At 33.5% G+C, this 25760-nt stretch overlaps 1 protein-coding gene across 1 annotated transcript in view; it reads left to right on the forward strand.

Annotated features, from left to right (window-relative positions):
• The first annotated feature begins 895 nt into the window (after positions 1-895).
• LOC137401703 (uncharacterized) overlaps positions 896-25760 on the forward strand; it is a 37639-nt gene continuing 12774 nt past the window's right edge. The window contains exons 1-12 of the mRNA XM_068088161.1: positions 896-1025; positions 5983-6116; positions 6205-6402; positions 8936-9034; positions 11150-11275; positions 12771-12839; positions 13954-14022; positions 15229-15306; positions 15546-15614; positions 16940-17020; positions 19114-19188; positions 24679-24756. Coding sequence (XP_067944262.1) covers positions 6027-6116; positions 6205-6402; positions 8936-9034; positions 11150-11275; positions 12771-12839; positions 13954-14022; positions 15229-15306; positions 15546-15614; positions 16940-17020; positions 19114-19188; positions 24679-24756 — 1032 coding nt within the window. The 5' untranslated portion in view covers positions 896-1025; positions 5983-6026. The remainder of the gene's footprint in view (positions 1026-5982; positions 6117-6204; positions 6403-8935; positions 9035-11149; positions 11276-12770; positions 12840-13953; positions 14023-15228; positions 15307-15545; positions 15615-16939; positions 17021-19113; positions 19189-24678; positions 24757-25760) is intronic.

The following is a 25760-nucleotide window of genomic DNA, read 5'->3' on the forward strand; positions in this document are numbered from 1 at the left end:
CCTTGCGCAATAGCAGAACCACACCGAGCACTTACTTTACTCCAAGACTCAGTCTATGGACTGTGCTGTGGGAGTAAAGCCACAGAAACACTGTCGACCCCGTCGACCTCAGGTCGACCTTGTCGAACTAGTATAGCACCACTCTGGGAGCAGTTCCTGGTGTAAGGTGGTTGATGTTGACCGGTGGTGTAAGTCGACCTAGTCGCCTCCGCGTGTTGGTCACGGGCAACCCTTACACAGCCCCTGTGAAGAGTGAATGCAGACCGGTAGAGTAAGCCGACCTAGTCGCCTCTACGTGTTGGTCGCAGGATCCAACACACATGACAAAGCAAAAGTACACAAACTGAACATATTCAAAATAGAAAAAAGTGACAAAGCAAATTCAACACTGATGTTGTGTAGATTCGGATTAGTGATGCATAACATAATTTCTCCATGTCCACACATGACAGAATAACAGTAGGTATCAAGCATTTATCCTAATCAAAAAAATTATATGAAAAATTTAATTCTGAATAATTGACGAAATTGTTAAGTAGCACATTAGCTAAACGTTCACTTTTGCGATTGCACAAATTAGAATTCGATACAAATGCTCATATCGTTGAATGATGAGATTTTATAATAAAGAACTGCTCCAACGGGGTGAGAAACGACAAAAATGAAACTTCGGGAAGTTTTAGGCTTATTTGGTGACTAATATGTTACACTTATTCAATAGAGAAAATGAGAAAAGACGTCAAAGAGCGTTTGCAAAACTCAATTTTAGTTGGTACACGAGTCAATGCTATTCAACCTGTTATTCGTAACTGTATACAATATCGGACTATTGGAAAATTCCGAGAACACATATTTAATGACGCAATTAAAAGTCTCGGCATATTTGTTCGACTGAATTCTTAATAATATGTAGTAGAAATCTGTTATCGAAAGAAAAGTTTAGTGTGTAATAGAATTTTGTTTGCTGAATGTAAAGTACTTTTGGGAAAAAGTGCAATTTTATTCGCAGGTTCTTTGGCATAAGCGTAAGTATAAGGTCATGCATTTGCTTCGTACAAATCATACAATACTGTTGTGGAAGTCAGCGCCGACTAGCCACGTACAAGTGGTTTCTGCGTACAAGTTGTCTTATACCGAATGATTAATAGCTCTCATGCACAACTAATTGTTGCAAGCAAGGTGACTGGTGAATGAGTATGGCTCTTTATTCACACAAGCTATAAAGCATGAAAAGATAAGAACAATTAGATACAATTCACTGCAATCAAGCGTAATGCTGAAATAAGTTACAAATAATAAATACTCAAAACAGTTACACTTGTAAATGTAAGAATGTTAAGATATATGCATACACAAAGATGCACAAAGGTAGGTCAATGTTACCACGCTGTTATTAATGCAGATAAAGAACGTAATTTTCAGTCCTTAGTTTTGTCGTGCGTAGTCTATATCACTTGCTCTGTGCTCTTTGTTCTTCCTCTCACTAGGGTATTTTTTCCTGTTGCATATCTTTACCCTCCTGCTTACCGCTGGAGCACCTTTGCTTATATAGCAAGGGCTGGGTGTTAATCTATGGGCTTTCTGGGCAAGCTGGCTTTCTGGGCTAACCTGAGAATAGTTGAACACTTATGATAATTAGAGAAAGCTCAGTTAATCCATCACAATACGTGTAATGCAGCTCGATTGTTGGCAAAGTTTTTTTTGTAGGGAATCAATGTTGGCCAATGTTACTAACCATAATGTTACTAGCAAATATATTTTGAATTTAACAAACAAATTAAAGCATTATTGTCGTAAGATTTGTATTCTCGTTCTTTAGCGTACTTCTTTAACTTTCAATTGTATGCTTAGTAAGCTTTAAGCGAGATCTACTTAAAGAGGAGTAAAACAAAATAAGGTAACTTGAGCTTTGCTTCTATAGATCGACTAATACGAAGCTATGCAGATGTCACATGTCTATTCTATTATTATCATCTATGTTTCGTTTCTCATTGTCTTTGCATTTCATACAATCCGCGACAATAGCCAACTGAGGTACAACTGAATAGCACCGTAATTAAATACTAGTAATACTTGCATAACAAAGCTAGCAAACTAGAAATGCTTTCAACACTATTTGTTGCCATTTATAAAATAGAAATATTGATCATTTGTGCCAGCTATATTACGTAGTCACAGCTCAGGGGGCTAGTGTTATTAACAGGAACTGGCGCTTTGGTCTAGTTGCCAAAACGCCAACCATTATTAAGTACACACTTGTGCATAACTAACTACGAGTCGTTGATGCGGTCGGTAATAACCCCTATATCACTGACGATAAACGACTGTATAAACCAGCACAAATTAAGCAGAAGTCAATAATACGGAGTCTCTATATAACAGTTGATAGCAGAATGTGTATGGACCATGGAGCCTTATAGTGCCCTGAGTTTGCAGCCCGAGTTGATTAACCGAATTATATTTATAAACTCGAGTTTGTAAAAATAAGGTGCAATATAATGGTAATGGAGCCTAAAAGTGCCCATATGGACCCTTACAGTCCCTCGCGTTCCATGTTCTCAAACCGAGTTGTTGAACTCGGGTTGCTGTTCAAAGAACTCGGGCTGGGTTTTTGATGAACTCAAGTTGTGTTTACAACTCGAAGTTATATTTACAAACTCGAGTTTTTAAAAGTAAGGTACAATATACTGGTATTACGGTTATATTAACAATGGTACACTGGCAGGCACCTGTTAGCTAATAGAAATTAAACTATTTATGTATGTACTGTAAAACTAGAATTTATGGCGGATTTATGTAGCCTTATTGTGCCCCGTGTTTCATGTTCTCAACCTGAGTTGTTGAACTTGTTGAAGTTTTACAGTACATACATACATTGTTTATTTTTTATTAGCTAATGGGTGCCTGTCAGGGTACCATTGTTAATATATCCGGATCTACGGATATGATACCGTAATACCAGTATATTGCACCTTATTTTTACAAACTCGAGTTTGTAAATGCAATTCGGTTTATCAACTTGGGTTGCTGCTCTAATCTGTCATAGAATGTGTATATACCAAGGCAACCCTTTGATTCAAGCTGTCAAAGTTACTAAAGACTATGTGTTATACTTGAATAAATTGATTATAATATCGTAGTAGGTTTCATCATGCCAACTAAACTCCCGACTCTCCTCAAATGGAAAATAACTGTTTGTATGAGCAAGCAGAAGTGACCTCAACACATAATTGGTGGCTATAAGTACATGTACTTCAAACTTCTAGGTCAACATGACAGTTATTTTTAAAAATAAGAAACACTATTTACAGTTCCATGATAAATTTCATCTGCATTCTTGTAATACACCATTTAAAAAGAGAAGAGAGTCAATAACAAAAAGGAATCAAACAAATATTCCTTCTATAGTTTGGATGATTTTTCCGCTTGCAAGGCTAGGGGAGTGGCTGCATTTTAATTCTTTTAGCAGCTGAATTTTAGTTCGTATTTATTCCAAACTTACACAGTTTTCAGTAGAAGTTGAATTATGTCATAATTTAATTTACCTGGTTGTGTAGATAAGCCAGATTAATTCTTTATTGCAGTTTTAGCCCATGCTTTCATGGTTCCCTCGGCCATTTTCAGGGCCGCCAGCATTTAACAAAGAGTTGCTGCTCCGTTTTAGGGGTGACAAGGCCGCTCTATAATTTTATGCAATTTTTTTCATCTGGTTATACAAAATACAAATATGTGCTAATGAACATAAACAAGGAAGGTATGATCTGTGGGCGCCTGTTTACTGCTAAGTTTCATAAGAATTACTTCAAGTTGTACAAGTTTTGAATAAGATGTTGTGTTTAAAGATTAACTGACCAAATTTTTATTTAATTTTATCAAAACTTATTGGCATTATTTATCGTTTGCAATTGATTTTAATGTTTGCAATTGTTTTTAATGTTTGCAATTGTTTTTATTGTTTGCAGTTGTTTTTAATGTTTGCAATTGTTTTTATTGTTTGCAATTGTTTTTAATGTTTGCAATTGTTTTTAATGTTTGCAATTGTTTTTAATGTTTGCATTTGTTTTTATTGTTTGCAATTGTTTTGAAGGTTTGCAATTGTTTTTAATGTTTGCAATTGTTTTTATTGTTTGCAATTGTTTTTAATGTGTGCAATTGTTTTTAATGTTTGCAATTGTTTTAATGTTTGCAATTGTTTTTAATGTTTGCAATTGTTTTTAATGTTTGCAACTGTTTTTATTGTTTGCAATTGTTTTTAATGTTTGCAATTGTTTTTAATGTTTGCAATTGTTTTTAATGTTTGCAATTGTTTTTCATGTTTGCAATTGTTTTTAATGTTTGCAATTGTTTTTAATGTTTGCAATTGTTTTTAATGTTTGCAATTGTTTTTAATGTTTGCAATTGTTTTTAAGGTTTGCAATTGTTTTTAATGTTTGCAATTGTTTTTATTGTTTGCAATTGTTTTTAATGTTTGCAATTGTTTTTATTGTTTGCAATTGTTTTTAATGTTTGCAATTGTTTTTAATGTTTGCAATTGTTTTTAATGTTTGCAATAGTTTTTCATGTTTGCAATTGTTTTTAATGTTTGCAATTGTTTTTAATGTTTGCAATTGTTTTTATTGTTTGCAATTGTTTTCAAGGTTTGCAATTGTTTTTAATGTTTGCAATTGTTTTTATTGTTTGCAATTGTTTTTAAGGTTTGCAATTGTTTTTAATGTTTGCGGTGAACTGATTGCCAGGATATTGTGAGATTAAAATTGATAAAAGTTGATTGCGATTAGAACGCTCAGATCAAGCAAAAATGTAATTATGACGTCTGTAGATACAAAGAGACTGACAGAATAGAGACGAGTTTTGAATAAGATGTTGTGTTTAAAGATGAACTGACCAAATTTTTATTTAATTTTATCAAAACTTATTATGCAAAACTTTAAATATTGTGTTTATTTGACCATAAAAAAACATTTCAGTAATTTTGAGTGCATGGCGTGCTAACTTCATCAAGAAACCACCAAGCAACCTGTTTCCACTTGTCATAATAGATTTTAAGGAGTACTTTAGATGCAGTTGAAATCTAATCATATCTATGCATTGGACATAGCATAGACTTTATAGTAAGAATTTCTTCTCTTTTTTTATTTTAGAATTTTGCGAATGTATTCCTAGCTTTAATTTGTGTAGTTAGTTGATATACCTATTTTATTTTTAGTGTTATTTTTGTTTATTTTCTTATTACGCTTTGTGTATCCGATGTCTTTCAAGAAGCACATACGAGTTGCATCTTATGTACTGCAATGGTGTTCTGTCCCTAAAATTCAAAACAGACTGTCGAGTCACAGCATTTTTAGGCATGTGTGTGAAGTCTTGTGATCAGAAACAAGTCAATGTTTTGTGCAATTCTGAATTTTACCATTATTCTACGGTAGTTATCCTAAGAAAGGTAGATATGTTACAGGTCATGACACTTTCAATGCAAATAAAGCATTTTATATAATTCACAATGGGCTCCCAAAGTGAAAATTGTCAAGGTTGCCTAGACTTTTGTGAATCCAAGCCATTCGCAACATTCATGAAGATGTAATGTTTGTAGTGTGCTGTTGCTATGACCTTCCTAAATGTCAACAAATAATACTGTTTAAAATCCTATCCATCAACTTTGAAGACAAATTTCTCAGTTTTTTGGGTTAATGATTGATAGATAACCGTATTGATCTACACCAACTTCAATAAAAAGCTATATCTCAAGTTGAATTGCCTCAATTTCAATTCCGAAAACAGTTTTGAAAGGCTGAGAAAATTTTCAGCGTTACACTATGAACAACTTCTCAGCTAAAAACATATTGGTGATGCGACCTCCATTGTATTGAAAATGATATGACCTGTCACATACATATAATATTATATAAATATCTATATTTATATAATTAGCATGTTGTATTTCATTGAACGATCTAAGGAGTCCTTATGGAGTTCATTTTGTTCTAGAAAACAAGATAGGTGAACCCGAGAAGTCTAATCTTACATCAATCATGACAGACAGCTCTGGTTTCAGTTTAGAAATAAATTCATTGCCTCAGAGTATGGACAGCATTCGAAGCAGTGGCCCACGATCTTCACAGGCAAAACATAAATATTTATAATAATATTTTGCCATTATAAGTATACATGTTTCTGAAAAAAATGTTAGTTTTTGCTGAACGTTTTCAGGGTCCAAATTCTTTTGCTACTGTTGGGCCGCTTCAATCAAATCCAATTGAACGTCATCAAGACCCCCCTGATCAAGCTGCTGAACGTCATCAGGACTCCCCTGATCAAGCTGCTGAACCTCATCAGGACCCCCCTGATCAAGCTGAAAGCCAACCACCTGATTCAACTGATCGATTTAAATCCGGGGACTTCAATAAGGTAGCAGCTGTTTATTTTCACTTTTGCCTCTTTTATGTTGAAATGCGCTTTGTAAACACAAATATTTTTCAGTTTTTTGTGTGCTTAACTCTTTCTCTACCGTATTAATTTTATTAATACTCTCTTAATTTCTCTACCGGGACATTATTACATATTCGGTAAAATTTGGTATTTGACAAAGGTGCTTATAAATTGTCATAACTTTTAAACTTTTTGAACTACAGTCTATAAAAATGTTCTTATACCAAATTAATCAGCCTAAAATTTTACATTAACTGATACCATAAAAATACCACAAATGTCTTGTAGAAAGAGCTCATACATTTTTTTACCGTGTTCGCTACGACCACGAGCATGTCCGAGTCGGACAATTTATCAATATTGTCATAGCTTACGGGCATCATTATTACTGATACTCGCAAATATAAAATAGTCACTCTCATTAGTACTATTGTTTAATAAAAATTACCCAACGTCCATAGATATAGAATTACTGCAACCTTTGTGGTTGTAGTACGTTTAACATGACTGGTTATTGCTTTGAAGAAATTGCGATAGACAATAAGGTTTTTGCTAAATGAAACTACACTCATGATGTGTTGCGAACATATTTTGTATTGGTTCAACGCATGCAGATAGTCGTTTACTTTGTTTCAGTACAAATACGATAGGCTAATTAATCAACTACTCACTAATCAGAAACCTTTTGTAGAAAGCTTACTAAAGCCGTACCATGTGGCTATTGGCTGTACGCAAGCGCTTTGCCAAGCCATACTACCCGGCTCATAATAGCGAAAGAGTTAAGCTCAGCTGGTCCATTTTAACATTTTTGCTTTTTAACGGAAAGCCAACACATAATGTCAGATTATTAACTATACAGTAATACTTCAACTTACGAGTGCTCCAACGTGCGAGAAACTTGAGATACGAGCCAGCTTTTAAGCAAGTTTTAGCACTAACATACGAGCCATGTTTGAGATACGAGCACTTGAGTCAGTTGCCAAGTATGCCGGAGGTGTTTTATGAGAACAGCATCACTCTGTATTTTTCAACTGCTCAGGTTATACTGTTGTACCGTGTTTTTATACACGATTTTCTGTGCAGAATTATGTGAATTAAACGTACTGTGCGTAGACCGAAAGTTTGCCAGTAAAATGAAAGATAATACAAAGAAAAAGCAAATGATAACAATTGATATTAAACGGAAAAATATTGAAAAATATGCGAAATGTGTATGCGTGATTGAGCTAGCTCGGCAATATGACAGAAATACATTCATAATTATCAAACAGAAGGATTGTATTCAGGGCATTTAGTTCGCAAAAGGACTAACCATAGTTTCTAAACAGTGCAGCAATCTTCACGACCGCTGATGGCATTGGATAAACAATTGGCCGGTGACAGCGTAACCGAAACGATGCTTTGTGAAAAGGCCGGCGCTATCTATCCAAACTGTTTAATAGACATTCGGACAAGTTGGCTAGTGGTCGTGCATTAACCATTTGTGACGACACCTGTGTTTGTCCTAATCAAAACATGTTGAATGGGGCGACAAAGGCAAACGTCCTTAGATAGGTTTATCTTAAAACGGCCGGCTAGTCCTGAAAGCGTAAAAAAAGGAAAAATTAGCTAACTAGCGAGAAACTTCAAACTATTAATGCCGAAGAAATTTTAATTACGTTTAGATAAAAATGAAATTTTGCTTTTAGGTTTGCTTCTAAGTTTGTCTTTTAACACTTTAACGAAATCCAAGTTTATCAAAGTCAACTGTCGTAACGAAGGATAACTTATATCTCCCTCCCTGGCAAATGCGAGCGTTAACTGCTATTGTATGCATTTAATTTTACACTTTAATTAATCACATTTCCTTGCATTATTTTTTATTTGTTGCTTTTTGAAAGCTTGTGGTAAGTTAGGACAATAACCAACATGTTCTTTCTGTTGCAATATCTTGTTTTGAGTGTTTTATTTGCTTTTTTAGATTATGGAAACCAATCAATATGTATTTAATTGTTCTATATATAAATAAATTGCACCAACATGCGAGTAAATTGACATTTGAGCTCAGTCTCGGAACGCATTAAGCTCGTAAGTCGAAGTATGACTGTAGGCTGCAAGCTGACACCATAATATTATATATATCCATTGTTTATTGAAAGTAATTACATATATCAATTATATTTTGCATGAAAGTTCGCATGAGGCTTCATAAGGATTTTCAGTTACTCATTTATTTGATTGTCGATATTTAATAGTCTCACACATTTCTATTGTTTGTTTGTATATTTATGATTTTTTCTGCACAAATTGAAGTCAGCAATTAAACACGCAATTCATCCATACTTATAACCATTCTGAGCAGTTTTATATGTTATCATGTGACACCTAATAGGTATTGGAAATATCTTTTGTTATGTTTATGGGAAAACTGTTGTTGACTTATTCTTGATTTAGTAATGCTATTGAGACTATCTTTGGAAAACTGTATAAACATCAGAAATGAGTAGACTCGTATGTAATTTTGTTGTTTTAGTCGAGGAATGCACGCAGAGCAGAAGCGAACGGCAAACCTACACACACTGACATCGTCATTGTTCCAAAAGTCAAACTTGAGAAGGAGTCTAAACAACAAGTGAATATGCAGTCAATGAATTGTATTCTTCACAGATTCTACTACACATGTCTTCTACCATAATGTTGCTTAGCGATATTGTCATGTTGAACTCAGAAAAATGTTTTGCAAAAGCGTAAAACATTGGTATGTCAAAATAAGCTGGACCCCCTTTGTTTATTGACCACATTTCTCAAACTTATTTATAATTTGTTGTTCCAGTCTCTGTTACTAGTAAACACGACATAAGTTATATACAACTAGATTAGAAATCTTTTCATTATTCAGAATGTCTCATATAATCTGTAGAATTATGTGTAGGATTATCCAACCCTGATCGGATTAGATGTAGTTTCTTGAACCAATGTGATAAAGTTAATTAGATTACATATCACCAGATTTCATGAGATGATTTCTTGTTTCTAAAGTTTTTTGATATAAATTCGTTGTTTTCAAAATATGGTTTTTTAGGTAAATGTACTCTCGGAATAAAAAATTAAAATGTATGTGCTGTGATCATATCTGTACAGATTGTTACCGTCAACCTTTAATAAGTGAACTGTCTAGAATTTAGTTTACCTAATCATTCAAAACCATAACTTTACAACTGTTTGATTTACATATTTGAAATCTTGACAAAGCAACGATTAATATAATTTATTTATTAAAATTAAATTAATAAAGTAATTTAATTTTAAATTAATTTAAATTAATTTAATATTTATAATTTATTAATTAAATTTATTTATAATTTAAATTTATTTACTAATTATTGACTAAATTCCCAATGAGTAACAATGTTGTGAATGAGAACTTTAGTTTCTAAAAAAGAGGTCCAGTTTATTTTGCACACCACTGTGCATTATCAGTAACAATTTCATATTTATCTAAAATCTAAATTTAAAATCTTTTTTAGAAAGCCTCAGTAACGATTTTAATAGAGCAATTTAATTGGCTAAATTTTTTATTGAATTGCTCACATATCGCAGAATAATGGAATTATAATCGATTCTTTGATTGCTTTGACATTCAAGTGTTGACTGAAGTTTTGTAGGTAAAATTAAGAGTTGGCAAACATTAAAAACATACATATAAAGGCTAAAAATATTAATTGATTTAGTTTATATTTGCTAGTTATTTCTTGAGTCAGTTACACATTGTATTTCTATGGCTCAACTCACCCTTGTTGACCTTGGTGAACTTTTGGTGAACTCTTGAACTCTTGTTGAACTTGTACATCACTAAACCTATCCATCAATTCTCTAACAGTAAAAACTTATTTTTTACTGATTATTACTTTATTAATTTAGCTTTTAGATACATTCTACGTTGTTTATTTATTGCGTCATATGCTTGTATAGTATTACTTTTCGATGCTGTCTCTACAACTAGCTACCTGGAGTTTTTGTCATTTTTCTTGCTCTCAAATGAAAAAAACTAAATACAATATATATTATATATAATAAATATGTTTTATATTTATTATATATATACTATATATTATTATATATATTTTCTACAAAGGTTGATAATTTTGACATGCCAACTTAATATTAGAACAGATTAAATAACTATTTTACTGAATTTCAACTTTATATCACGAAAATTTTATTCTTCCTCAGTTTCTGTCTTCACTTTCACATCTTCACAACTAAAAACACGCCAATTTATCATGTGGTGTAACTATATTTTCATAAGGTACTACAACAAACAATATGTTAGAGGTAGTACCTTAATTTAAAAAATTGCCACAAATGCTCTAATAATAAAGTAAATTTTTTTCTACAGAAACCAATGACAAATGTTGAATTAATGCCATGAATAGGTAATTTAAATAGTGAACCAATGCTTTATTTTGGCTTTTGTGGACTTTGGTTCAAGTAGCTGGCACTGATTGCTTTGGGATGAAAGCCACTATAGTCATTCCGCAGCTGCTTTACTGTGGGTGTTTTTAGTGTGAAAACATCTGATTCCAGGCCTAGAGTTAGGAATCATAAGTCAGAGGGCTTGTCTAACTTGATCAAATGATTTGCGTGCTGACCCACCCATCACTGTATTTATTATTTCATTTTATTATTTATATTTTTTTTCACCAAAAAATAGTAGCAAATAATGTATGATATTGAATTTTTTCAGTCTGGTCACAAGAATGAATCATCGGATGCTCCCAGCTCTCTTCAATCAAACCCACCAGAGCTCTCTCATCTCTCCTACGCAGATCCATTAGACGAAAACCTCAATGCTGGATCATTTTATCCTCCGGTTAGTTTGATAAGCTATTTTATTCATAATTAAATACTGTATTTTGTCACGAGTGCCCAGCTGCCTAGCATTTGTATGCTCTTCTGGTTAATAATGTTGTGCGCGGTCATACAAAGGTCATACCGAGATCATCTGGTAATTTGCGTTTGTTTTGTAGACAACTTTTTTTAGATACTCAGTGTCATCAGGTAAAGAAAAAGCTTGTATCTCTCTAAACATTCGACCATCAATCCCACCTCTCATTATTATCATCTCTTATCGTATCTAAAACCTGTTTTTTGAGTTGCAAAATTTCCTAGTTTTTTTACTGAAACACATATGAAGGTGTTATCAAGTTGTTGCACCGTAGAGTACCAGACCTTTTCAATGTAGTAGTAGTAGGTATTATGGCAGTCTGTTGAAATCGACGATGACCTGCATTTTAGCGATGAATATAGTATGCGGTCAATTAATCTGAAGGGATGCATTTCGCAACATGTTTAGTCTGACAGAGCCTTTAAAGACACATGGCCACATTAAAGACAAGGTCTTTAACGTGCTCATTTTGTCAGTGTGGTACATGGGGCCTCCAAGTTATGGTCTAGATCCAAAAGACCCAGCGATTTAGGGTTGAAGCGTTTTGTTATATCAGCATTAAGCGGGACTCGAACGACCAACTTCATGTTTGATAGTTACAGATGCTACCACTAGGCCACCCTGACACCCTAATGTAGGAGCAATCAAGTCATCATCACCTCAAGAATTTTATGTTGCCACTAAAATCGACTCATGTTACTTATACTCCCGATGGTACTACTTGTTATGTTAAATTTTGGCAGTTTTCAACATACAGCATCTAAATTTTCTTGCAAACATTACGAATAAAAAAGATAAATGTGACAAATATTATTTTACTGAATTTAAATTATATTTACTGATTTTTTGAATAAGTTATATAATGTATTTTTACCGCTCACCTCACCCTCGGTGAATGTGTTCATTGCTAAATCTACACTTTCATTCACATGTCTTTCGACAATAATATCTTTTAGACAAAGTAACAATGAAAGTATCATTTTACCGATTTTCACCTTATTAATTTAGTTTTACTTTTTTGGTTCAGACTAATTCAGGATTGTTATAACATTTGCTGTTTTAGATTATTCACAGGAAAAGTTAATAGTTTTTAAATATGGCTCTTTCACTTCATATTAAATACAACGTTCTAAAGTTGTATCGAATTTTTGGTGCTACAAAGCGAAAATTTTATAACAATTTATGTTAAAGGAAGTTTTTGATATTACAGCCAGGGATGTATCTGGGGAGATACAGGTCCAATAATTGCATTTTAACCTATTTAAATTTTAGTATTATTAGTTCAATGGACTCATACTGAATGCTATATTGAAGGATTGTTTGAATTTATACGCTGCTGTTAACATGTGTTAAACAGGTTAACCAATGTTAACATGTTTATACTTTAATAATTTATATAGCCCATGTGTATTAATTGCAGACAAAAGATTTTGCTGTAAGTGCACAAGATTCGTTCATCTCAGAGGAAGTACCAAATACTGACAGTCAGGTGAGAGCTCAAAGGTCACCCTTCACTCTGATAGCTCTATTAATACTCATAGAGTATCATATAATAGTAACAAAGTAAAAATAAAATAGGTCATCAGATGAACTGAATGTTTGCCTTCTTGTAACTTTTTGGCTCTAAAAGCGAGCTGGCTTCACTAAGTACAAAGAGGTTTTTTATTTTATCACTTAGCAAATGACTAGATTTTGTAAAGAAAAATTTTATTTGAAGTTGCTCAAGTGATGAAATAATAGTTAATGGGTCAATTTTAGTTTATTCCAAATTTTTGAATTTTTTTTGTAAAAGTTTTACTAGGCGTGTTGTGACTATCATGAATTTTAAACTTTACTTCGTTAAATGAAATAGTTTTTAAAATTTAGTGCTTTTTATTGCCAATTTTGTTTTTAACTAGAAATGGTCTGCTCATGCATGTTGACAAATAGAAAAAAAGCAAACATTTGTCTGCAATACTTGATGAATGTTTGCCATATTTGCAAAGAACAGCTTTTTTATTATTATGTAGGCTATCATTTCATTTTAAACAGAATTCAAAATTCAATTTCAAAACGAGAAAACCAGATCGTTATCGTCATGGCAATAAGAAACTCACCGCGTTTAATCAGAAATTTTGCGAGAGTGGGATTCACTAAATAACTTTACACTTAATCTTGTAGAAAATTTTGTTTTGAATAAGATGCATTTTACAGGAAAACAATATCTGTTTTTATTCTCGAGATATTGCTTAAATACTAGCGGTCTATTGATTTTTCAAAAATGTGTTTGAATTAATTTAGTCAGAATAACGAATTAGCGCAGTAGTGAAAGGGTTAATAGCTTCTCACAGCGTCTTGGGTTTGGTCATACCGATTTTATGTATCTTGCTTTGATGATGTTACATAAGCGAGGCTCCCATCCAAAAACCACCAAAATGCAAGCAGCAGGTGAATATTGAACATTTGAACCTGGAACCTCACGATTACCAACAGTCCGCTCTACCAGCTGCACCATGTGTCTTACATGCATGGTCTAACCTTGCTTAGAACAGAAATAATAATATATGTGATGTAGTACTATAAAAAATAGCTTCATATAATAGATATATGGTGTGCTATTTTAGGCTCCAGTGCCAGATGTTTCAGGCCAGTACTCTCGCAATGGACCTACTAGCATCACTGGACAGCAACAGGTAACTAGTTTATGCTATCCGTTATTTTTTGGTCAAGGGAGACAGAGTGCTTAAAGACACATTTTGAGAGGCATTTATATTGTACAGTTATATACAATCTCTTACGTTAATTGATTTCTATATTGTTTATTTGTTTTGTGAGTGCTTGTTAATCTGAGTACTTGTTAATCTGAGTACTTGTTAATCTGAGTACTTGTTAATCTGAGAACTTATTAATATGCGTATTTGTTAATATGAGTAATTGTTAATCTGAATACTTGTTAATCTGGGTACTTGTTAATCTGAGTACCTTTTAATCTGAGTACTTGTTAATCTGAGTACTTTTTAATCTGAGTACTTGTTAATCTGAGTACTTGTTAATCTGAGTACCTGTTAATCTGAGTACTTGTTAATCTGAGAACTTGATAATATGCGTACTTGTTAATCTGAGTACTTGTTAATCTGAGTACTTGTTAATCTGAATACTTGTTAATCTGGGTACTTGTTAATCTGAGTACCTTTTAATCTGAGTATTTGTTAATCTGAGTACTTGTTAATCTGAGTACATGTTAATCTGAGTACTTGTTAATATGAGTTCTTGTTAATCTGAGTACTTGTTAATCTGAGTACTTGTTAATCTGGGTACTTGTTAATCTGAGTACTTGTTAATCTGAGAACTTGTTAATATGCGTATTTGTTAATCTGAGTACTTGTTAATCTGAGTACTTGTTAATCTGGGTACTTGTTAATCTGAGTACTTGTTAATCTGAGAACTTGATAATATGCGTATTTGTTAATATGAGTAATTGTTAATCTGAATACTTGTTAATCTGGGTACTTGTTAATCTGAGCACCTTTTAATCTGAGTACTTGTTAATCTGAGTACTTTTTAATCTGAGTACTTATTAATCTGAGTACTTATTAATCTGAGTACTTGTTAATCTGAGTACTTGTTAATCTTAGTACTTGTTAATATGAGTACTTGTTAATATGAGTACTTGTTAATCTGAGTACTTGTTAATCTGAGTACTTGTTAATCTGAGTACTTGTTAATCTGAGCGCTTGTTAATCTGAGCATTTGTTAATCAGAGTAATTATTAATCTGAGTACTTGTTAATCTGTGTCTTTGTTAATAAGTATAACTCAAGTAGTTTGTTCACTTTGTTTATATGAAATGTACAGGTCATCTGATTGAAATTCTACATGTGTACTTTCTATTTTATAAAGCAGGCTACAGATTATCCGACTCTTAGCAGCTTGAAGGGGCCATTTGTTTATGTGAGACAACCAGATCATACTACAGTGGTGAGTTGCTAGTTTGGCCTTAGCAGGAGCTGACAACTATTAAATTTAGTACTATTAATTAATTAATTTAGTACTACAACTTAAATTTTAGTATTATTAGTTCAATGGACTCATACTGAATGCTATATTGAAGGATTGTTTGAATTTATACGCTGCTGTTAACATGTGTTAAACAGGTTAACCAATGTTAACATGTTTATACTTTAATAATTTATATAGCCCATGTGTATTAATTGCAGACAAAAGATTTTGCTGTAAGTGCACAAGATTCGTTCATCTCAGAGGAAGTACCAAATACTGACAGTCAGGTGAGAGCTCAAAGGTCACCCTTCACTCTGATAGCTCTATTAATACTCATAGAGTATCATATAATAGTAACAAAGTAAAAATAAAATAGGTCATCAGATGAACTGAATGTTTGCCTTCTTGTAACTTTTTGGCTCTAAAAGCGAGCTGGCTTCACTAAGTACAAAGAGGTTTTTTATTTTATCACTTAGCAAATGACTAGATTTTGTAAAGAAAAATTTTATTTGAAGTTGCTCAAGTGATGAAATAATAGTTAATGGGTCAATTTTAGTTTATTCCAAATTTTTGAATTTTTTTTGTAAAAGTTTTACTAGGCGTGTTGTGACTATCATGAATTTTAAACTTTACTTCGTTAAATGAAATAGTTTTTAAAATTTAGTGCTTTTTATTGCCAATTTTGTTTTTAACTAGAAATGGTCTGCTCATGCATGTTGACAAATAGAAAAAAAGCAAACATTTGTCTGCAATACTTGATGAATGTTTGCCATATTTGCAAAGAACAGCTTTTTTATTATTATGTAGGCTATCATTTCATTTTAAACAGAATTTTTTTCACTATAATGTCATACAAAAATCATGAAGCAAGAAGGCAACTGATAGTCATTCAAATCAAATAAATAGTTTGACATACATGTACTTTTACTTTTAATAGCGTTTACATACTTTTCTCTGTTAAGAAAAGGACATCAGGATATTAGGATATCAGGATATAAAATTATCAGGATATAAATATATAAGGATATCAGGATATTAAGATATAACATCATCAAAATATAAATATATAAGGATGTCAGGATATTAATATATAAGGATATCAAGATATAAGGATATCAGGATATCAGGATATAAAATTATCAGGATATAAGTATATCAGGATATTAAGATATAAAATCATCAGGATATAAATATATATAAGGATGTCAAGATATTATCATATAAGGATATCAAGATATAAGGATATCAGGATATTATCATATTTAACTTTTTTTCTAAATCTTTGCTATGATAAAAATTGTGTCTGTCCATCTGTCTGTCCAAAAACATGCTAAGAGAGTTGGAAAAAGAACTGCACCATATTGAATCAAACCCGTATATTCATCTTTCCAGCCAAGCACGCTACCATCTAAATCACTCGACCACCTTTCTACATCAAAGAATAATTGTGTGCATAGCTATTACATATTATGATCTCTCACGGGCACCAGACTGCTAGGTACTGGTAGTCATAAAAAGAGCAACAGTTAGTCGATCAAATCAAATAAATGTTAGTATTTTGAGAAATAATGTAAACAGATGAAGAAGGAAAGATTATCTATGACTGTTTTAGGATAGTAATCTGGATCAACCACAAGACGTTGCAGCTGACAGCAGTAACGATGCCAACTCTCAGACAATCTCTACACAAACGGTCAGCATACCTTGTCAAGTGTTTGTAGTACTTTTTTCAGTGAGCTCATGTTTATCTAAAACAACTTTTTTCATTTATCCGTCCGTAATCTTCCTAAAGTGTTTTGTTGACTTAATCCTGTGACTTTGTCAGCAGCTCTCGTTGATGAACTTTGACATGCAAATATTATAAAGGTTCTAGTGTACTTAAGCTGAACTTAGTAGTGACTTTATGAACATAAACTCTGCCATCGAGGCAGTGGTGAGACATAGAATACCAGTGGTGAGACATAGAACATCAGTGGTGAGACATAGAATATCAGTGGTGAGACATAGAATATCAGTGGTGAGACATAGAATATCAGTGGTGAGACATAGAATATCAATGGTGAGACATAGAATATCAGTGGTGAGACATAGAATATCAGTGGTGAGACATAGAATATCAGTGGTGAGACATAGAATATCAGTGGTGAGACATAGAATATCAGTAGTGAGACATAGAATATCAGTGGTGAGACATAGAATATCAGTAGTGAGACATAGAATATCAGTGGTGAGACATAGAATATCAGTGGTGAGACATAGAATATCAGTGGTGAGACATAGAATATCAGTGGTGAGACATAGAATATCAATGGTGAGACATAGAATATCAGTGGTGAGACATAGAATATCAGTGGTGAGACATAGAATATCAGTGGTGAGACATAGAATATCAGTGGTGAGACATAGAATATCAGTGGTGAGACATAGAATATCAGTGGTGAGACATAGAATATCAGTGGTGAGACATAGAATATCAATGGTGAGACATAGAATATCAGTGGTGAGACATAGAATATCAGTGGTGAGACATAGAATATCAGTGGTGAGACATAGAATATCAGTGGTGAGACATAGAATATCAGTGGTGAGACATAGAATATCAGTAGTGAGACATAGAATATCAGTGGCCAGTATTTTTATTTGTCCTCTTGTTATGGTTGACTCACGGACGGCCCTTATTTTGTAGTAATTCAGTAATTGATAGCATTACGAAAAATAGTGGCTATGATGCAATGTTAATGTAACTAATAAAACTTATAATATAAATAATACTATATATATTATATAATCTATATTATATAATATCTATAATAATATATAATATATATTATTATATATATAATAATATATAACATATATTATATAGTTTTATATATAATAATAATATAACTTACTCATGGACTGACAAACTTTTCCTTTTGAAGATTACGGTGAAAATACATTCTAATTATTGCCAAAAGACAGTAACATTTTTCCTTGTATTCTTAAACAGGCAGACGTTTCGACGGAAGAACTTTGACTTTGGTCCAATAAAGAATTTTGAAACTTCAATTTATTTAGTGCCAAATTTTGATATAACTCACTGAGATCTCAAGAGTCTTGTTATACTCTTGTTATTACTGTTATTATTGTTATTATTATAGTCGTGTGGTTACTGGATACTGCAAGGAGTTCTCACTGAATGTCACGGTCACATGGCGACGACTTAGGGTTTTGACTGTATGTTAAAAAGGATAAAAATAGACTAAAATATGCCTAAAGAAGCTAAATGAAAGTAAAAAAATATATAAAGGTATATATATATATAAAGATATATAAAGGTGTATATATAGATATATAAAAAGGTATATTTCGTTGATCCATTAAAGTAATGCTAATGAACAAATGTTAATTGAAAAGAGAAATGCCAAAACAGAAAGTATAAATAATGGATAAAATATGTAAAATCTGCAATGTACTTTATGGTAGCCTAACATTTGTTTACATGCTCCATGCGCAACAAAGCTAAATGAAAAAGTAATTCTGAAAAAAAATTAATATACTTGTTAAGAGTTTAGATTTATTATTAAAAAAGCCAATAAAAAAATGAGAAAAGGTGAAGATGTACAGTGTAAATAGCCTAAATGCACGTAACAGAGACTCAAAAGGGTCGTGGCCATTTAATGGTAGCATAGCTTAACGATGTGGCCTTCAGAAAGTAACCCCATTGTTTACTAAGTTCTACCTGTATTCACTACTCTTCTATTCTTGGAATAGCTTGGTTTCTTATTCTGTTAGTGATGATAGTCATTTCAGGAAGTTGATTCGGGCCGAGCACAAGCAGTAACAAAGCCTACACCGGATAACCACCTTGGACCACTGGTAATGTGCCTTTTATTATGCTATTTTTTAAGGGGCGGAAATTCTGTTGATAAGGTAATCGTGGCTGATTTGTTAGCAAAATATAAATTGGTGATGAGCTTCCACAAAGTTTTTGTAGATTTTGTCAGAAAGTATCAATATTTTTTCTGTCATTCATGGTTGCTTTGATGTTTGAGGTGATCTGACTGCCAAGGTGTTTCAAGATTCAAATCGACAAAACTTGATCACGGTTAAAACGCTCAGATCAAGCGAGTATGCGATGTTTATAGTTGCAAAGAGACCGGCAGAATAAAGATGTGTAATGCTGCTACTTGAATGCAGTAGTCGATATCAACAATATCAATGGTATCAACTAGTGATGTCATTTTAACACATATTTTTTTTCTGAGCCTTCTAACAGTGATCGCGATTTGTCGATTTTCATCTTTGAACACTGGCAGTCAGGCCACCTCAGACATAAAAAATGATTGCAAATGATAGAAAAATACCGATTCTTTTTGATAAAATCTACTAAAATAGTGCTGCATATCGCCAAGGAATTTAGGTTGAAGACCAAAGTAGGCCCATGTTTTACACACAGCCTAACAAATATTTTTTCTGTTTAACTCAAAACTACAGCATATAAAACATGTTTGCAGCTGATGGAACAAGGTTTGAACCTATAATAATCTGCAATGTGATTCTACCACAATTTTGGTATGTGAACTGGTAGTGATATCCCGTCACAATGATTCTTGGGGCATGGTCATTTTTTTCGAAAATTACTTGTGCTTTAATCCCTTGTTAACCTTGTGGATTTCCCATTTCCCAGTGTGCTTTTGGATTTCCCATTGCCTGCCAGTGGGCTTTTGGATTTCCCATTACCTATTAATGTGCTTTTGGATTGGATTTCTCTGATTTCTTTAATCCTTCTTGTTTTTTGTGTGGATGTGATGCCCCTTGAAATCGTTGAAAAGTAACAGTCGTTTTGTGATTGTTAAGAAATTACAGTAGTTTTGCAATTGTAGAGGAATTACAGTAGTTTTGTAATTGTTGATGAATTACAGTAGCTATCCAATTGTTAGGAATTATGCTAGTTTTGTAATTGTTCTGAAATTACAATACTTTTGCAATTATTGAGGAATTGCAGTAGTTTAGCAATTGTTGAGGACTTACTGTAGTTTTTTTACTATTGTTAAGGACTTACAGTAGTTTTGCAATTGTTGAGAAATTATGTTAGTTTTGCAATCGTTGATGAATTACAGTAGTGATGCAATTGTTGAGGACTTACAGTATTTATGCAATTTGTGAGGTCATAGTAGTTTGACTACTGTGACTCACAGTAGTTTTCCAATTGTTAACGAATTAATTACAGTACAGTAGTTATGTAGTTGGGGAGAAATTACAGTAGTTTTTGCAGTTCTCCAGCAACTCAATAACTAAGTCAGGCTAGGTAGGCCTTATTAACATTCGTTATGTGAGACCCTCTACAATCAACTATTTAAAACTGCAGTCTGAGATTTTCATTGCTATTCAGTGTTGGTAGGCTGTGGTAACCTTACTAAATACGGTTGTAACCCCATACGATTTAACAAGCCAATTCTGTGAATCGTATACACATTATATTAGATTGATTCTTGAATTATTTTCTTATTTGTCAATCACTTTTCGATAAAATCGGTGTGGAGATGACAACTTTAAGTATATGAGTAAAGTGGGTCCAGCAATTATAGATACAGTACTAGTGCACTAGCAGTCTCATGTGCTGTAAGAGATAGTCAGGTGTGCTGATAAAGTACAGAGAATGGCAGAAATGTCAGGAAATTTTGAAATCGGTTTTAAATTATGAAATCCGTTTTATCCCAGGAAATTAGCAGTGTGTTTTATGCTCTTATGAATGGTTCTCTAGACAAGATACACCACAAACCTTCATGTTTCCACAAGTCAGCCGCATTACTCAGCATTTTGATTATTTTCGAATGACTGTAAAAACCATTGGTGTATTGCAGTGCGTACTTTTGCAGACTTCTATTTAGAGACAAGACTGTGAGGTAATTGGTTATTGTGTTAGACGTTGTTTAATTTACTTGTTATTCCACGGAGTTTTATTAATGTATGTCTTTTGGTTGTGTTAAGGTTCTTGCATTCTAAAGTGTGATAAGTGGCATAGTTAATGAATCAATAGAAATAGAAAACAGTGTGCCAACAGTTTGCCGTGAACCTGTAGAGTGGAGCTGAAAATTTGAATATGAAAGCGTGACATATCTGTTGACAAACAATTGTCATAGAAAGTGATGTTTAGCAACTGATACAGGGGTAGTGACTCGTAATATTTACATAGACACCATGTATCACGTTAAAATTGGATCGTTTATGATTTCTGTCGTAAAACTGTTGTATTCTGCCTTTTCACTAATATCACATGTATCATGTCTAACATTCACTTTACATAGCTAATCCTTTGGCTTATATATACGCTGTATCTACATATATATATATATATATATATATATATATATATATATATATATATATATATATACATACATATTTCTCAAAGTGTGTCTGTCCCTCCAGCTATAGCTAATATTAGAATAGCGTAGCTGGGCAACAATGCTCACGCAATGTCTACCGGCATTAGAAGCTTACTAACTAGCTTAGTGGAATTTTCCATTGGCAATGTGCCAGGCCACTTGGCAATGGCCTGCCACTTGCTGGAGAGTTGCCTGCCAGTAAGTGGTAGGCAAATCTTATCACTTCTCATTGTTTATAAGCTGATTTTTAATACCCGGGCAACGCCGGAAGACACAGGTAGTATATATATATATATATATACATATATATATATACATATTTATATATATTTATATATATACATATACATATATCATCTGAGCTGCACTGATGAGGCTTCAATAGCCGAAACTGTCTGTAGCATGAGTATGTATATGTATATATATTATGGACAATGGCCAATATATATCCTAGGCAATATATTGGCCAAGGATATATATTGGCCATATATTGGCTAGTATACATCCGATGACTTATATATGTATACTAGCTGTGCTACCGGGCATTGCAATGCTGACGTTGCAACTACCCTATTAGCCTGGCACATTGCCAATGAATAATTTGAGGAAGCTTAATAATAAGAGCTACCTGTTCTAATGACATTACGCCATAACTTTGCGTTGTGACGGAAAGTGCTAGCGTATTTGCTCCCATATAGCGACATATATCACCCGATGTATGCATCAAGCTTGTGTGACTGAATTGGTAAGGCGTCAGACTGGGGAACCGGAGGGTCCAAGATCAAATCTTCTGCGATGCGGATTCTTTATTCCAAAATTTTAATAGCTATTGCTGGACAAACACACGCACCAACTTTGAGAAATATATATATATAGATACACTAATGCTCCAATTCAATCTACTTTCTATACTCTTCAAAAGACAACATATCAAAATTTTAAAAGTGAATTTTTATTTTACAATTTGAAAAAGATTTTTTTAAAATAAATTTAAAAGTTCATTTTAAATACAAATTTAAAGGTTTACTTGCAACAAAAGTCACATTACAGTTTTTTAGTATCAAAAGATTTACCATGTCTTACTCTGTTGTGTTGCAGGTGTAAAATACAAAAAATGTATGTGGAAATGTGATTACAAGCTCTTGAAAGCTGAAAAACCAACAGTTAATCGCAGCCATTACGAAAACGCCGTAGTTTGGAACTCTTTATTTTGATGACGCTGTCAAACGATGTGGTTATTACTTTGATACGTGATGTTATTAGGTGAATTGAAAGGCAATAAAAGGCTCAATATAAAACGTCTCGTAGCATTAGTTTATGGCAAACACTTCGGGTTCTACAGAAAAGCCCGTATCTAATATAGATGCTCGCTACTTTACAGTTTTGTTTCGGCTTGGTCTAATCATCTCGTCGTAATCTGATCATGTGTCCCATACTTCCTGCCAAACAGTGCGAGCAATTTCTGCAGCATTTTTCGACTATCACAGGTGACCAACGGGCTCGTCATGTTTATCAGAGGATGATATGCACCCCTTCGACCTAAGGTTAAAGACTTAAACGAATTTTTAGGGTAGGTTTTGAGATATCACCACTCAAAGTAACAGCATTACGATGATGATGAAATAGACGCGTAATGACAATAGACATAGTTTTATTGAATGCGTGAAGTATATTTGTGAAAATATTTCGATGAATGAGGTTGAATGAAAGTGTAAACAGAAGTCATCTTGTTCAGCTACGTCCCATTTGGGCCATTTTCCAATCTACGGCGTTTTCGTGATGGCTGCGATTAACTGTTCATTTTTAGCTTTTAAGAGCTTTTAATCACATTTTCACATATTTGCGCACCTACAACACAGCAGAGCAAGACATGGTGAATCTGTTATATATCAAATAACTGTAATGTGAATTTTGTTGCAAGTCAACCTTTAAAATATAAAATTTGATAAATTTTTAAATATAAATATTATCCATATGTTGGAACACCTGTTAATCACATGTTGGTGAGATGAAATTTCACTGTTAAAGCTGCTCCAGGAGTTAATTTTGCTACTTTTGTTAGTATGTTTGGTAAAACAGCAGATCTTTTGTTCTGTCTGGCTTTACTTCCATATCGTTTACTCAAATGAATATATTTTTTGAAAGAATGTTAGTACTTTTTTCATTACAAAAAGTCGATTTCTAAAACTGCAATCTATATATATGTATATATATGGATATTTCACAAAAAGAGATTATTGTTTGATAAACACAAAGCTTTTGAACAACGAAAGGGTAGCAACACCAATCATATGGCTCTGCAATGCCATTATGGTAACAGTTGTGTATATCTCATTATGTCATGATTCAGTGTCGCCACTTGGAGTCGAAACACCCATGTGATGCGGCATCTTTTTGCCATGGAAATGGCAACATCATTACATGACCAACATTGCAGCAGCGTTCCTTTCCTGTTGTTTCATATGTACACATGCCTTGACATATGTCACACAACCATCACTATACTTTAGCACCCTATGGAACCATAGCGTAGCGTTTCGACACGGGCAACCAGGTGTGGCAACCAGGTGTTTCACAGCATCGAGTATTACATATAAATATAATTAATAACAAATAATTAAAATCAATTAAATGCGTTTGTATGTTTTTGTAATTCATCTTCAGAACGTTGGAGACATGAAGTATAGAATTTAAATTAATGAATTTCAAATACTAGTATCGAGACATTGTTAATCACACACTCTTATTTGCATCATGCTGAGCACCAAGATGAGTTGTAGTGATTTTTGTCCGATTTGATCAGGTCTTTGACTAAAAACCCTGAACACAATTTTTACTGTGTTCAGCTTGTTATACATGGAAACACATTGACAAGGCGTGATCTATGGTGGGTTTCTTGAGGGATATACAAGTTCATAGTGCCTCTTTCTTTTACACCTGTCAGGATGCGCGAGCTCAGAGGTATGTTTTATTGCAGAGCTCTGAGTTGAAAAGTTTAAGCCTGAGCTTGCCTAGCATGACCAGCGATCCTCCTAGCAGCTTGGAAATTGACCAGGTCAGTAAGAAAATTTTGTGTCAGCAATACTGCTCTCAACTGTTTCCATGTAATTAAAGAGGGATCCTTGCACAGTCATCTAGGATCATTTTTAGTGTGATAGATCTGTTTTGTAGTTGCCTAGTTGGGAGCATTTGATTAGTACCATAGTTGTGAGCTTCCGCGATTAGCGACTCCGTATTGGCTGTTAGGGGATCACTTTTTTCAGCCACGTATGTACATGTCTGCTGGAAGCCACCAACCTCGGATATTTGTTGGTGGTAAGCGCTATGGAGAGGTTTGGTGCCAGTCAGGTTCTTCATCAGTCCGTGGTTGCTGATTGCTGCCACTCGATTGCTGCCAGCCACAGCAATCGAGTGGCATTCAGCTTGCAACTTGTCTATGATTGTCATTCTTCTTTCTTATATCTACACTTTTGACCCATCTGCTGCCATCTTTCCTTAAACGTAAAGCCTAAAAGCCTCAGACCTCAATTATAGGAGCTCGCGAGTTCCCCATGTCAATTTCTTTGATAGATTCTCCAGTCCACTTTATTATGCCTGCTTAGCACCTTATTAGCAGCATTGCTTTATAATTGTAGCTTTCCATAATTTATAAGTACTCGTGTTCTTCCATATTCTTGATGGTACCAGTTGGCATCTCTTGGCTATCTGTGAACAGTACTGTTTTTTCTTTAGGATTATCTTTTCACATTTTTCAATGCCAAAGGTCATTCTGATGTCTTTTCTGTAAACCAAAATTAGGTGTATGAACAAATCAACGTCTCCTTTTAGTCCAACGTCTCCTTAGTTGGTTTATCTCAATGCCTCTTTTAAATGAATAGCCTATTGCAGACTTCTTGTAGTCACTCCCAGCCATATAGTAATTCGTATGCTGTCTCCATCTGGCGTATGCTGGCTCTTCGGGTGTCACGTCCACCATTTTTGGACTACTAGTAACACACCGATCTTCATGCTCATCTAGTTTATCTGCAAATGCGTTGTTGACAGGTGGTTCTTGAGAAT

Source organism: Watersipora subatra, chromosome 8 (assembly GCF_963576615.1).
Source record: "Watersipora subatra chromosome 8, tzWatSuba1.1, whole genome shotgun sequence".
In the NCBI taxonomy this organism is placed as follows: domain Eukaryota; kingdom Metazoa; phylum Bryozoa; class Gymnolaemata; order Cheilostomatida; family Watersiporidae; genus Watersipora; species Watersipora subatra.